The 14,795-nt window shown below is 44.1% G+C and overlaps 1 protein-coding gene across 1 annotated transcript in view; it reads left to right on the forward strand.

Moving 5' to 3' along the window:
* The window catches only part of PTPRT (protein tyrosine phosphatase receptor type T), a gene marked incomplete at both ends in the record, with an annotated part of 1,080,119 nt that overhangs the window by 857,696 nt on the left and 207,628 nt on the right, over positions 1-14,795 (forward strand). The window contains 1 exon segment of the mRNA XM_082644817.1: positions 6,992-7,028. Coding sequence (XP_082500943.1) covers positions 6,992-7,028 — 37 coding nt within the window.

Here is a 14,795-nt window from a genome sequence, read left to right on the forward strand (position 1 = left end):
GGATCTTGAAATTGATCTTTCAGGTCTTTGAGTCCTTTCAATATGTAGGCTCAGGTCATCTCTTAATACCAGACATTTTCCTCAGATTATTGTTATAAATCTTTGCTTAGTTAATTACTTAATCTGTCTTCTCAGGGATTTCAAGTGGACATATATTGGATCTTCTTTGTCTTCTCTTTAAGCCACTTTTTCACTGACTCTTGTTACATTTTTCTCTATCTCATTTTCATTCCCTTGGCTGTCTTTCTCTTTCTTCAATGCCCCTTATTAAAAATTTCCTTTGGGGACTTCCCTGGTGGCGCAGTGGTTAATAATGCACCTGCCAATGCAGGGGATGCGGGTTCAAGCCCTGGTCCGGGAAGATCCCACATGCCACGGAGCAACGAAGCCCGTGTGCCACAACTGCTGAACCTGCACTCTAGAGCCCGCGAGCCACAACTACTGAGCCTGTGTGCCACAACTACTGAAGCCCGCGCGCCTAGAGCCTGTGCTCTGCAACAAAAGAAGCCACTGCAATGAGAAGCCCACACACCTCAATGAAGAGTAGCCCCTGCTCACCACAACTAGAGAAAGCCCGCACACAGCAACGAAGACCCAACAAAGCCAAAAAATTTTTTTTAATTAGAAATAAAATTTCCTTTGGACACCTTGTAATTTAATAATTTAATCTTCATTTCTGATCACTTTTGGTTTTGTTTTCTTTTTTGTTTGTTTGTTTTTTGTTTTTTCCTCTGAGTTCAATCAACTCTTTTTTCCTAGTTCTTTTATGTTTCAGTTATTAATCTTTGCATTTCTAATTCAAAGTTGTTTGAGGAAATTTAATTCAGTTTGGAGTATTATTGTGTTACAGATTCTTTTCTGGTTTGTAATTTTTTTGGAGGGGGTTTGTATTTCTATCAGTTGGGATGTTTTGATTTTTATTTTCTGTTCTCTTCGTATAGCAGCTTTATTTGGCTTCTTCCATTTATTCATTTTGTAGATTTGAGGTTCAGAAACACACTATTCTGATAAGGTAGTGAAGTATGTTTCTTTTAATGTATGACTGAATTTTTTGCATCATGGGGCATGGGTGGTTATGTGCTCTCTGACTTGTCACTGTTGCTCTTCTCTTTTAATGTACAGAGTCTTAAAATTCCCCCTTTTGCCTCTTTCCCTTTCATCATCCAATCTCCCAAGGACACTTCTCCCTTCTTTTTACCCTATTTTCCCCCATAAGTGATACCTATGGAAGATTACCACCTTGAATTATGTGTGCTTTCAGGTTTTCACATAGTCATTTCCTTATTCTAGCAGGATTCTCTTTCAGAATTTTCACAAATAGGAACTTGGTCTTTCTGAAGATCGTTTTATAAAATCTTACAGCCTCTACTACCTTACCTTTTTTCTCTTTCATGTTATTTTTCCGTACAGCCCTGGCTCTCCACAAAGGCTTGTGTTGAGATCCTTAGAAATAGTTCATTCAACTGCAGTGCTTGTTCTTCTGCTAACAGGGACTATGAAGTATTGAGGGTTCTATTTTTTTTTTATTCTTTTTTTTTTTTGGTCTGCATTGGGTCTTCGTTGCAGCACACAGGCGTTCTCTAGTTGGGGTGAGCGGGGGCTACTCTTCGTTGTGGTGCACGGGCTTCTCATTGCGGTAGCTACTGTTGTTGTGGAGTATGGGCTCTAGGCGCACAGGCTCAGTAGTTGTGGTGCACGGGCTTAGTTGCTCCGCGGCATGTGGGATCTTCCCAGACCAGGGCTGGAACCCGTGTCCCCTGCATTGGCAGGTGGCTTCTTAACCACTGCGCCACCAGGGAATCCCCTCTATGTATTTTAATGATGTTGAGGTTGTGAGTTTTGTATAGCTTTATTTTTTTCTTGTTTTCCTGTGCTGTTTTTTTTGAAGGATATGTGGAGAGATCTGATTTTAGATGGTTATCATTTTCTTCAACTACTAAGAGCCAGCAGGAATTGACTATGGATTGTTTGTGGGAAATTATGGAACTAAAAGAATTCAAGGATGACTCCTAGGTTTTTTACTTAGTCAACCGAGTAGATAATGGTAACATTTCCTGAAATGAGGAAAACTGGTGTGTGCATAAGGCCTGGAGTACAAGTGAAGAGAGTAACAGAATTATCTTCTGGAGGTTTGTAAATTTGTTATGAGTATATGGATATATGAGCCTGGATCTCTGGAATACCATTGTTAGAAATAGAAATTTGAGCATTACAAGGGTTCAGTACTTAAAGCCTTGTAACTAAATGTAATCTCTTAGTGAGAAAATTGGGATACAAATGAAAGAGGATATAAAATGAGACCACTCCAGTGTTTGGAGGTCAAGCAGATGATAAATGTCTAACCAAATAAAATAAAATTTAAATTTAAAAAAGGGGATTAGGAACAGACAGCGAGGTAGGAGAAAAACCTAGAGAGTAGAGTGACCTAAAAGGCAAGAGGAGAAAAAGAGTCAAAGAGAAAGTGTCAGTTGCAACTAATATTGATGAGAAATTAAGGAAGATGGGGTTGGGGCAGTGACCTTTAGAGATGACCATATGAAAGTCTTTGTCGACCCGATGAGAGCAATCAGATTGAGGTGAGTTCCAGAGAGCTGGTGAGGTAAGACAATTGAGTCTGCATCTAGAGAGAGAACACAAAATATTTTCAGAGCTTGAGTTTAATCGGGAGTTTTCTGGGCTTGCATGTTACTTGGGAGTTTCGTCCCGTAGAGTCGGGCTCAGGGCCCTGGCTATTGCCTGAAGCAGAGCCTAGTGCCTTCCAGGAAGATCTGATAGGGTTGGTGATGAACGTGTATCCAGTTAGAAGAGCATGCCACCAAGAGCCAGCTCTCCTGCGTCCTGCAGCTCTACTTTGCCTTTTGTTAGTGACTGAAGATCTGCAGATTACAGTACGCATGCTTATTAGGGAGTTATATCTCAGAGGGTACTCTGGCCCTTTCATGCCTTAAAAGGCATTCCTCACTCAATTTTTTCCAGAGGATGAGCCTGCCAGGTGACCTGGTTGTAATGGTTCTGGGCCGCTCAGTTTCCAGAGCCTCTCTCCTTCCCTTTTCCATCCCTGGCTTTCTGATTGCTCAGGGTCCTGTTTCAAGTCAAAACAGAATTCCTTCATACAAATTGCTTGGCCTGTTTTTCAAAATGTGGCTGTGCTCCACATCACTGTGCCTGTGAACAAGCCAAGAAAGCAGAGCGTCTGACCTCAGTGGCAAAAACATATTTGCCAACAGACACCTCAGAAAACAAGGCCATTTACTTCAAGGTTACTTTGTTGGTCTTACTATCTGTGTAACCTTGGGAAATTGTATGTAATCTTGTTTCATTAGAGAGAAAAAGGGAACATTGTGATATTCATCACATAGCCTTGCTACAAGAATGAAAAATTAAATGTTCAAAATAGGTACCTTAAGAAAAGGGAAACTTCCTCTTTTTTTTTTTTTTTTTTCTTAGTGATGCTTTCAGGGACTGACATGCTAAGTGGATGAGCCACACCGAGGCCAAACAACAGCTTAGGGATCAGGGCCATGGAAGAGCATCACAGGAAATTGGGCTGCAAAGAGACTAGACTGAGGACCCAGTGGGTATCATCAATACCAGAAGCATGGGGCAGGGTGAGGTGGTGGGAGGACCCTGGGATCAAGCAGAGCCAAGATACGCTTTGCAAAGGTTTGCGGCGGGGGCAGGATCTCTGTAGCAAGGCTCTCCCTCCTGGTGCAAGCCACTACCATCATCTCTACCACCACACTCTCCCCACCAACTAGTTTTTCTTGCACCGGAAGTCTATTCTCTGTACCACAGTCTCTACATTTTGGAAAATGAAAGTCTGAAAATTTTATTCTTCCTCCTCATAACTGGAAGCAACCTTAGAATATCCCGCCTACTCGACCAAAGTGGCCTTCTCCATCCCTTTCTCTGTCATTTGTTTGGTGGGAAAATTGAGCCACAGAGAGGGGCAGTGAGTTGCTCAGTATCGCACAGCACTGGCAGATCCTTGAGTAGAAGCAGGTCTTAACAGAAGCACAACAGTTAGGGCATTATATTCTGTCCCAAAGTGACATATTCTTGTGTGCAGATTTACAAGTCTAGAGTGGGAAATGGAATGTGAGTGAGGTTAAAATAATGGGGACATGAAATTGTATTGTACTGTGGAGATGGAACGGAAAATATACCAAATGCTTTTCCTTTTCCCAAAGGCTTACATAATCTTGGCACAAGGAAAGTACTCATTTTCTTTTTACAGAACCAATTGGGAACTTTGAGTTAATGCCCACAGGCCAGACTTCCCAAATGATCAAATGCAGAATTTCAGGCATGTTCCTGACTTGCTTGCTAACAATTCAGTCACCCAGAAGGCCAAGAGAGTGACTCAGGACTTTGTTATTCTGTACTTGATTCTAACCAACAAAGACAAATTGGTTATGGAATTAAAGATGTCAGGAAGTTGGGAGAAAGCAGATTATGTCAGAGTCATGTTTGTGAGAGCCAAGGATAGTTAAACATAATCAGCTGTGTGCTCTAGATGATAGAAAATAGATGAATAGATTCGGGTGGAGGAGGTGGTATTGGGAAATGGCTCACTTTCAGGCATGCAACTGTGGAAGGGAAGATGATTCTAAGGAGAATTAGAAAGTTCTACGAACGACTCAATGAGGAAGAAGGCAGTAGAATAAACCATTGTGGCTACCCAATATTCCCTTTAATGTGACACATTTTAAAGCGAACATTTCCTCAAAAGACACATTAGCCTTCACCTTTGTGGAGAGAAAGTGACCCAGAGGAGCATGATGGGTATTAGTTCAAAGGCCTCGAATTCTTATCGTATGAGGAATTGTTGAAGAAGAAGAAGGTTCATGAATCTGAGAACTGTCTTTCAATATCAAGACATCTTTCCTACACAAGCAAAGGCAGACCTTCTGTCGTCTGCAGAACAGAATCAAGACCACTGGGGAGTCATACTTGGGTTTAATAGCAGTGACAATTCCTAGCATTTGGAGGTGTGCATGGATAAAATAGACTCTGCTGTAGACATTATCATTGCTTCTCTTCTTGGTGCCTGGAGGACTCCATTTCCTACCTCACTAAAGTCAGGCATGGCCCTGTGAGTGGCTCTAGCTGATGAAACCTGAGTCAAAGTAAAAGTGTTACTTCTGATAGTTGCCAGTGCTTAACTCTTCATCATGCTTGTCTCCTGCATCAGTGAACACTGAAGCGTTGTGTTAAAATGGAGGTACCAGCCTTGGTCTTTGTGACTACAATGATTAGAGTATCCCCTAACCACCACCATTACCTCACCCTCAGACCCAGCCATACACCTACATTGGACATGTAGCTTGAGTGGAAAATAAACCTTTGCTGTTTTTAGCCCCTGAATTTCATGGGTTTTATTACTTCTGCATAATCCTGACTAGCTCAGTGTCTTCAAGATGCAGTGGTTCTGACTAATCCTGACTAGCTCAGTGTCTTCAAGATGCAGTGGTTCCTTACGTGTGAGCATTAGCAAGATAGGCATTGGATTCTTGAGCCTCACACACTTGCATTCTTTGCTTTTTTTTTTTTAACATCTTTATTGGAGTGTAATTGCTTTACAGTGGTGTGTTAGTTTCTGCTTTTATAACAAAGTGAATCAGCTATATGTACACATATGTTCCCATATCTCCTCCCCCTTGCGTCTCCCTCCCTCCCACCCTCCCTATCACACCCCTCTAGGTGGTCACAAAGCACCGAGCTGATCTCCCTGTGCTATGCGGCTGCTTCCCACTAGCTATCTATTTTACGTTTGGTAGTGTCTATATGTCCATGCCACTCTCTCACTTTGTCACAGCTTACCCTTCCCCCTTCCCATATCCTCAAGTCCATTCTCTAGTAGGTCTGTGTCTTTATTCCCGTCTTGCCCCTAGGTTCTTCATGACCTTTTTTTTTTTTCTTAGATTCCATATGTATGTGTTAGCATATAGTATTTGTTTGCAGTTCTATTTACAATAGCCAGGACATGGAAGCAACCTAAGTGTCCATCAACAGATGAATGGATAAAGAATATGTGGCACATATATACAGTGGAATATTACTCAGCCATAAAAAGAAACGAAATTGAGTTATTTGTCGTGAGGTGGATGGACCTAGAGTCTGTCATACAGAGTAAAGTAAGTCAGAAAGAGAAAAGCATTCTTTGCTTTTTATTTTCCTTTGCTACACAATATTCAGACCCTTACTGGAGGTATAACTTAGTCAACTGGAATGTTCAGCTGGTTCCACAACCTCCTAGGATATGGTCCCAATAACGCAGGCTAAAATGATTCTCTTGCTAAGCACACTCTTCTGTATCTCAACTGCATGCCCAGCAACATCATAAATTTATGGATCCTGTTCACTTGGGGAGCAGCCAACAGCAACAAGATAGCTCACCACACAAAGATTCTATTGCCACGCAAACACACCCACACAACATTATCTATGAAAACTGTAAGGTGTCTACCAGAGATCTCTGGGCCAAAGTAACTTTTTGAGCATGAATTTTGCTGTTTGTTTCTTATACATTCATATTGACTGGGCTATTCCTAAGGGTCTGTTTCAGTGTATGCATTTAGGTGCATTATATACTTTTAACTGAGCTTCTCAAGGATGCCCTTGATACCACCTACTAACCCATGCAACTGAGTGAAGCACACACGTGCCACAGTGTACCCACTTAGTGTTATGGTTAAAGTTGTTCTGTGCTGGGCAGTATTTATGCATTGGTTCTGTCTGGGGAAGAAGCTTATAAGGTGATGGGAGCCAGGAAGTGAACGTAACGAAGTATGTACCTAGCATGAAAAGAAATGACATAGAATTAAAAGGTGATTCCAATGGTGGAGAAAATGGAAGGGACAAATTTTAAATTATAATTAAAAATACATATGCATGCCTATATAGGCAACTATGTATATGTATATTGTATATGTATTAAAAAACCAAACCCACGACCAATTAACTGAAGTCTCACTTTTGTTGTTCACAGGAGACCAAAATCAACTGTGTTCGTCTGGCTACGAAAGGTATGTTGGCATGCCCTGTCTGTCTTCAGCCATTTAAGTACTTCTCCCTCTAGCCACACAGGGAAATTTTAGGCAACAGTGGCTAAAAATAACAAGAAAGAATTGTTATTTTCTTTGGAGTCACTTGCATCTAGGTATTAATATATACTTACGGTATATATTAATAACACAGTGCCTAAAGCATAGGAAGAGCTCAGAACATACTTGTTTAGTCAATGGATGGCTAGATGGATGGACGAACTGGTACATTAATCAGTGGAGTGGTAAATATAAATGTACTCAAATAGTCTTCTGCTATAGATTTTCATTGTATTCGGGTCTGTGTTTGGGTATTTATTTTGCATGTCAATTAGACCTATCTTCTGGTTTTGCACTTTATTCAACTGGCGCATGGCTTTCAAAAATGAGGTGATTAGTGTTAGTGCCTTCGGTAATGAGAAAACCAACACTGCATCGTTATGTAGTTGGCATTTTCAACACTAATCCCCAAAACTAAGGCAGCATTGTTCAGGCTCATCACTTTTTGTTTCCCTAATTATAATTGAATTGCCTGGCTCTTTCCATTGGTACATGTTTCTGTTTATTATTCTTTAAAAGCAAAATCAATGAAGGGTTTGTTATCATTTAACCTATTACAAGGTTGAATGGTTAGAAATCAGGTTTATCTTTTTGTTATAGAATTGATACTTTAAACAGCTATCCTCCCTGTATAAACACACCAAAATTAGGCAGTTGCATTCTGTTCCCTGCATTTATTGACAGCATGTATAGTTTCATAGATTGCTTCCACAGCGATGATAAGTGTAAATATAAATAAACATATAGTCATAGATATAAACTATAGACAAAGACAATGACTCAAGTATGTATACACATATGTGAGGATATACACACAGGCACACACATCCAGAGGAAATGCACACATGTCAGGGAGGGGAAGAGACAAGGGACGGGGCGGCGGGGAGAGAGAAGAATATTTTATGGTTATTTGCAAAATATGCAGCGCGACCTATCACACATCACTTTTATAACTTTGAAGAAAATCACAAGAATTTGTAGTCAGAAAAGGGAAGATGCAGGAGGAAGAAGACAGGAGCACTAAGGGCTCCACTGTGATAAGAACTCACTCTGGCTTCACCTACGTCATGAGAGGTCGACAGGTCCCTAACGTGTTCTCTCTCGAGAACCCAGGCTACCAGACAGAAAGAGATAAAGTGAGGCAAGGAGAATTGATGGCCTGCAGACAAAGTGACACAAATTATGGGCCTTGGCAGACTTCTCCACTGAAGAAAACAGATAATCTAGAAAGAAGAACCTCGTCAGTTGGCTAGCACTAAAGCTCTGGTCTCAAGCTGGACAGCTGGGTGTCTGCAGCATCCCCCAGGAGGGGGCAGGAAACACACAGAGAAACCTTCCCCGTGACGGTGCTCCATGGCTCCCACTAGCTTTTTTTTTTTACAACTTTATTGGAGTATAATTGCTTCACAATGGTGTATTAGTTTCTGCTTTATAACAAAGTGAATCAGTTATACATATACATATGTTCCCATATTCCTTCCCTCTTACGTCTCCCTCCCTCCCACCCTCCCTATCCCACCCCTCCAGTCGGTCACAAAGCACCGCGCTGATCTCCCTGTGCTATGCGGCTGCTTCCCACTAGCTATCTACCTTACGTTTGGTACTGTATATATGTCCATGCCTCTCTCTCGCTTTGTCACAGCTTACCCTTCCCCCTCCCCATATCCACAAGTCCATTCTCAAGTAGGTCTGTGTCTTTATTCCTGTTTTACCCCTAGGTTCTTCATGACATTTTTTTTCTTAAATTCCATATATATGTGTTAGCATACGGTATTTGTCTTTCTCTTTCTGACTTACTTCACTCTGTATGACAGACCCTAGGTCTATCCACCTCATTACAAATAGGTCAATTTCATTTCTTTTTATGGCTGAGTAATATTCCATTGTATATATGTGCCACATCTTCTTTATCCATTCATCGGATGATGGACACTTAGGTTGCTTCCATGACCTGGCTATTGTAAATAGTGCTTCAATAAACAGTGGGGTGCATGTGTCCTTTTGAATTATGGTTTTCTCAGGGTATATGCCCAGCAGTGGGATTGCTGGGTCATATGGTAGTTCTATTTGTAGTTTTTTAAGGAACCTCCATACTGTTCTCCATAGTGGCTGTACCAATTCACGTTCCCACGAGCAGTGCAAGAGGGTTCCCTTTTCACCACACCCTCTCCAGCATTTATTGTTTCTAGATTTTTTGATGATGGCCATTCTGACTGGTGTGAGATGATACCTCATTGTAGTTTTGATTTGCATTTCTCTAATGATTAATGATGTTGAGCATCCTTTCATGTGTTTGTTGGCAATCTGTATATCTTCTTTGGAGAAATGTCTATTTAGTTCTTCTGCCCATTTTTGGATTGGGTTGCTTGTTTTTTTGCTATTGAGCTGCATGAGCTGCTTATAAATTTTGGAGATTAATCCTTTTTCAGTTGCTTCATTTGCAAATATTTTCTCCCATTCTGAGGGTTGTCTTTTGGTCTTGTTTATGGTTTCCTTTGCTGTGCAAAAGCTTTGAAGTTTCATTAGGTCCCATTTGTTTATTTTTGTTTTTATTTCCATTTCTCTAGGAGGTGAGTCCAAAAGGATCTTGCTGTGATTTATGTCCTAGAGTGTTCTGCCTATGTTTTCCTCTAAGAGTTTGATAGTTTCTGGCCTTACATTTAGGTCTTTAATCCATTTTGAGCTTATTTTTGTGTAGGGATTGATGCCATTGCTCTCCCCTGCAGGATGTGTGGGATTCTAAGGACACCCTCTGGGACATAAGCCCTCCTAAAGGGGAGTTTGTTGGATCGTATTTTCTGAACTGGGAATTAGGAACATGTGATCGGACAGGCAAAGGTATACATGGGGACTTCGAGAGAGAATATTTAAAAGTATATGTAGCTGGCAGTGTCGGGACCTACTGTCCTGATAGATATAGAGCCCACCATGCCACACTTCTCCAAAGTTGCATTGCTGATCTGCAGAATTACAGTGGCCTTTAAAGAACTGGAACAGAAGAACTCTCTACCTCTTCTTAGTATAAGGATTTCTCTTCTTGTCTGATGTTTAGGTTACAATCTTCCTTTAGTGGAGTGTGTTGTGTACACACGTGAGGTGTGGCGTGGGAAAGGATAGGAATGCATTAATGAGTATGAATGCCCAGCTGGCCATGCCCAGGCAGGGCTCAGAGGAGTCGGGAGTAAGTGGTGGATTACAAGCTTCCACACCCTTGTTTTCCAGTGAGGGCCGTCACTCCAGCCAGGAGAAGCAGGCTCTAGCAGCACTTGGCAGGGGCAGAGGGCTGGATAGTGCAGAATGCCCGTCAGCCACAGGTCAGGGAAAGCTGTGTTTGGCTATGTCTACTCTGTACCCTTGGAGCATCCAGGGTCAACTAAAGGAGAACCCTGTCTGAATTCACGCACTGCCCATGAGGACTTGGTATCAAGGATCTAAGTCAGCATTTGACCCATCCCTTTCCTGATGGTGTGAATCAAATTTCCCTTTTTATGGGTTCGCTGAAAATACTGTTTTTTTTAATTGAGAAAATACGATGGTGGGAATCCTGCAGGCAGTGGGGGTATGTGAAGTCCCAGTGGCAAATTCCATGGGCCATCTGTCTCCCTCCAGACTCCTCCACCTCTCTGTCATCGTGGCACCTTCTGCACGGGTCTGCCAGTGGCCAGCCAGCCTCTGGAGTATGGTCACACGGGCAGGCTTGAGGCCAGAGCTGTGACAATGAAGCAACTTGCTGATGTCTTGTCCCTGACCCTGGTGACTCCAGACAGCATCTGTGGTCAGCTGTGTGGGTCCCGGGGAACTGGAGGGCTGCCCCTCAGAATGGAACAGCCTGGAGCTGTTCAGGATCATTCTGATCTGACCAGATGCCCAGGGCATCTTCTATTAAATACAGTCCTTGACTCTAGCATGCAGCTCTAACCCTTGTCTGTCTGTAAGGTCGCTGTTAGTCACCCAAGCTCTAATTAAGTGCTGCCCACTTTTGAGGTTTGCAAAGCAAGGGACCTGGGTTAGTTTTCGGCGACTGCAGAGTCCCACAGACTAAGTGGCTTAAACAACAAAATGTATTGTCTTACATTTCTGGAGGCTAGAAGTCCAAGGTCAAGATGTCAGCAGGGTTGGCTCCTTTGAGGGCTGTGAGGGAGAGTCTGTTACACTCCTTTCCTCCAGCTTCTGGTGGTTTTCTGGCCATCGTTGGCATTCCCTGGCTTGTAGAACTATCACCCCGATCTCTGCCTTCTTCACATCTTCCTCTGTGTGTATCTGTCCAAATTCTCCCTTTTCTTTTTATAAATTTATTTATTTATTTTTGGCTGTGTTGGGTCTTCGTTTCTGTGCGTGAGCTTTCTCTAGTTGTGGCGAGCCAGGGCCACTCCTCATCCCGGTGTGTGGGTCTCTCACGGTCGCGGCCTCTCTTGTTGCGGAGCACAGGCTCCAGACGCACAGGCTCAGTAGTTGTGGCTCATGGGCTTAGTTACTCTGTGGCATGTGGGATCTTCCCAGACCAGGGTTCGAACCTGTGTCCCCTGCACTTGCAGGCAGATTCTGAACCACTGCACCACCAGGGAAGCCCCAAATTCTCCCTTTTTATAAGGACACTGATCGTATTGGATTGGGGGCCCACCTTACTCCAGTATGACCTCATCCTAACTTAACTAATTACCTCTACAAGGACCCTGTTACCAAATAAGGTCGCAGTCTAAGGTTAGGACATTAACATAAGAATTTGGGGGGAACACAGTTCAATGCATAACCGGCCCCATGCAGTTAGGGGCAGTGTCCAGCGGTTCCCACTGAAACCTCTGACTCTTTACCATTCACAGCGTGATCCCAATAGCTTTTAGGGATGTGCAAGGAGCCAGAATGGGCCCTGCCAGAGGGGGCCCCGGAGGTGGGCTGATGTCCAGATGTGGCTCCTGTTCCTTTCGGAAGCTGAGCGAGGCTGCCTCATGCAGAGGAGCTGCGTGTTCTGTGGAAGGAGCCCAGGGCAGGGGGTACACACAGTGGGCCACCCATATACACCAGATGCTGGGTCCGTGGCAGCAGGACCCTTCCCAGACCCCACATGATGGTGGAGCATCAGGTGCTGGGCAGGGCCAGGCCTCCTGGGACAGGGGCCAGCACTGCTGTTTCAGAGGAGTTCTGATGAGGAACTGCTCGGGCCTAACCACTAATTTCCCAGTCACACTGTGCCCTGGCAGGAAGTTCCTGGCACATAGTTGACCCTCGAAAAACGCCTGCTAAAGTAGGAAATGCATGTGGAGTCAGCATTTCACTGCAGCAAGGCTCAGAGACTCTGGGGGTCTCACTCCATCTTCTCAAACCTCAGCAGCGCCGTATTTAAAGTGACCCCCACCTAACCATTCACACAACAATTTTTGAATGTACCTACTGCCAGTGGTTTGCTGATAAACCTGCTCTTTGTAAAAGAAAAGCCCTTATTTGTAGTCTTTGTCCATTTCCAGGGTGTAAATATACCCACAAATCCAATATCAAGTTACCAATAGTTTAACAACTGGCTTACAAGAAAGCCCTGAATGTTTAGCAGCATTTCTTCTGTAGCGCGCAGATGCAAGCCAGCTCCAGCACACCGAGACCTCGACCCACTAGTTTGTTATGAGGATCAAATGATATCATAAACATAAACGTGGTTTTATTTACTGCAAATTGTTTTGGAAATTTTTAAAAATCATGATCGATGACCATTATTTCTCTCACGTGGTCAGCTTACTCACTGAGCACCTGTGAGCCAGGTACCTTGTAAGGAACTAGGGATTTTGTGATGAACCAGCAGGCGTGCTTCTGGTCCTCAGGAAGCTCACCATCTAGGGCAGAAACAGACAGTAAGTGAAGGATTGTAACAGACAGTGCTGGAGTTATGATTGTGATCAGTGCCTCTAAAGAGAAGTGAGAGGTACTGAGCGAGGTCTGATGGCAGCAGAGCTAAAGCCCTAGGCACTAATGAGTGTGTGTTCCTGGGACACCCCCGGGGCTCCCTCCCCTGGGATGGGTGCAGCGTGAGAGACTTTGTGCCCCCTCGTCCCATCACCACTTCTTCTCAGCTAACACTGGTAATTGAGTCGAAGGGTGGCATTTGAGAAGCCAGCGGACTCAGGACCTCACTCTGTGAGAGGAGCCACACCCTTGGCCCAGACTCCACGTGAAGAGCCAAGTTCCCTGTGTTTGGAGAGCATCTGGCCGGTGGATTCACACACCACCAGGGGGCAGTATTTATTTATAGAGCCAGGGCGCAGAACCTCCTGCTGAAGGCGCTGCTAAGGGACTGTGGGGTGGAGGTTTGGTATTAGCTAGTGGAGGGGTTAGTTCTGGGATTAGGACAGGCTCCTCTCAGAATGCTGGAAGGCAGCCTTTTTCATTGATATGGAGGGGCGGGGGCATGGTGTACCATCCCAGATTCACATCTTCTGTACCTTGTTCCTCAGCCAGGGGTTGGCTGTTAACGCTGACTGGAGGTTCAGAGGAATCAGAACATGAGTTCAGCTGTACTGGGGAAGGGGGATTTGTCAGTGAGCAGATAAAGAAGAATGGTAGCATTTTAAGACAGATTCCCGAGAAGCAGAGCCCAAGGCAGGGATTTGGGTGTATGGGATGTACTGAGGGAGAGCTCGTGGAAGAAATCTGTAAGGTCAAGAGGGAAAAGGCTGAGTAAGAATCTCTTCTCAGATAAAGTTAAGTCTAGGCTAGATCCCGGGGTAGAGTGTAAAGTTCTCCAAAGTTGTTCAGCTTTGAGGCAAGAAACCAGGACTCCTCCCCCGTACCAATCAGCCCTTGGCATTTTCCCTTCCCTTCCCCTTCTCCTTCCCCTCAGGAGATCTCTCAGGTAGCTCCAGAGGAAGTGGCACCTCTGAGCCTTGCACAAGTCTCTGGAGAGAGTCACAGGGGTGAGTCCTTAGCCCCCCACACACGCAGGAGCTGGAGGATGTCACACCAATCTGTAAAGGGGATCTGGGTGTGGCACCAACAGCGTGGACCACAGGGCTCTTATTATATGAAGGATGTTACATCTTCAGGTTGAGGATAGCAAGAAGCTAATGGAATCGCCTCAAGTTCAAGACCTAAAAGAACATTTCAGAAGCCCTTTGCTTGGCAGACTCTAGCTCCGGGAGTCTGCTCAGAGCTATATAGAGAAAACTACAGCCAATGGGTAAATAGACATTAAGTTTTGGTTTGGAAACAGAGAACTCTGATTCAGACTTTGAAGGGAAGGCAGTCAGGGAGAAAAAAAAGATCCATTTAAAAGTTAGGTTTTGTTCTTGTAGTTAAAACAGCAACTGTGAGAGAAGGCAAGTAAGAGGGAGGTGGACTTAGACCCATTCAATACTGTTCACTCTCTATTTGGAAGACGAGGGGCGGGCTCGTTGTAGGAACCAGGTTGAAGGGGTGAGCAGAACATGCCGGGGAAAACGGAGCTTGTGAAAACCTGAGGTGGGAGACCTAAACTTCCAAGGTGCTGAAATTTAAGTGAGAGACAACTCTTCCCAGGCAAGCTGATCATCCTGTCTGTGGAGGATGCCCAGGGTTGCAGTGGCTGAAAGAGGTACCCAGTATCTCAATTCATGCCCTTCTGGCTGGGTCAGAGCAGGCCATGGGGGAAATGGAACTGAACACAGAGGCTCAGTTCCAGAACCAGATGGGTCCGTTCCCCTTCCAGAAGCCATGTGCAGTTCCATC

The sequence above is a fragment of the Mesoplodon mirus genome (assembly GCF_964341445.2).
Source record: "Mesoplodon mirus genome assembly, chromosome: 15".
NCBI classification, from domain to species: Eukaryota; Metazoa; Chordata; class Mammalia; order Artiodactyla; family Ziphiidae; genus Mesoplodon; species Mesoplodon mirus.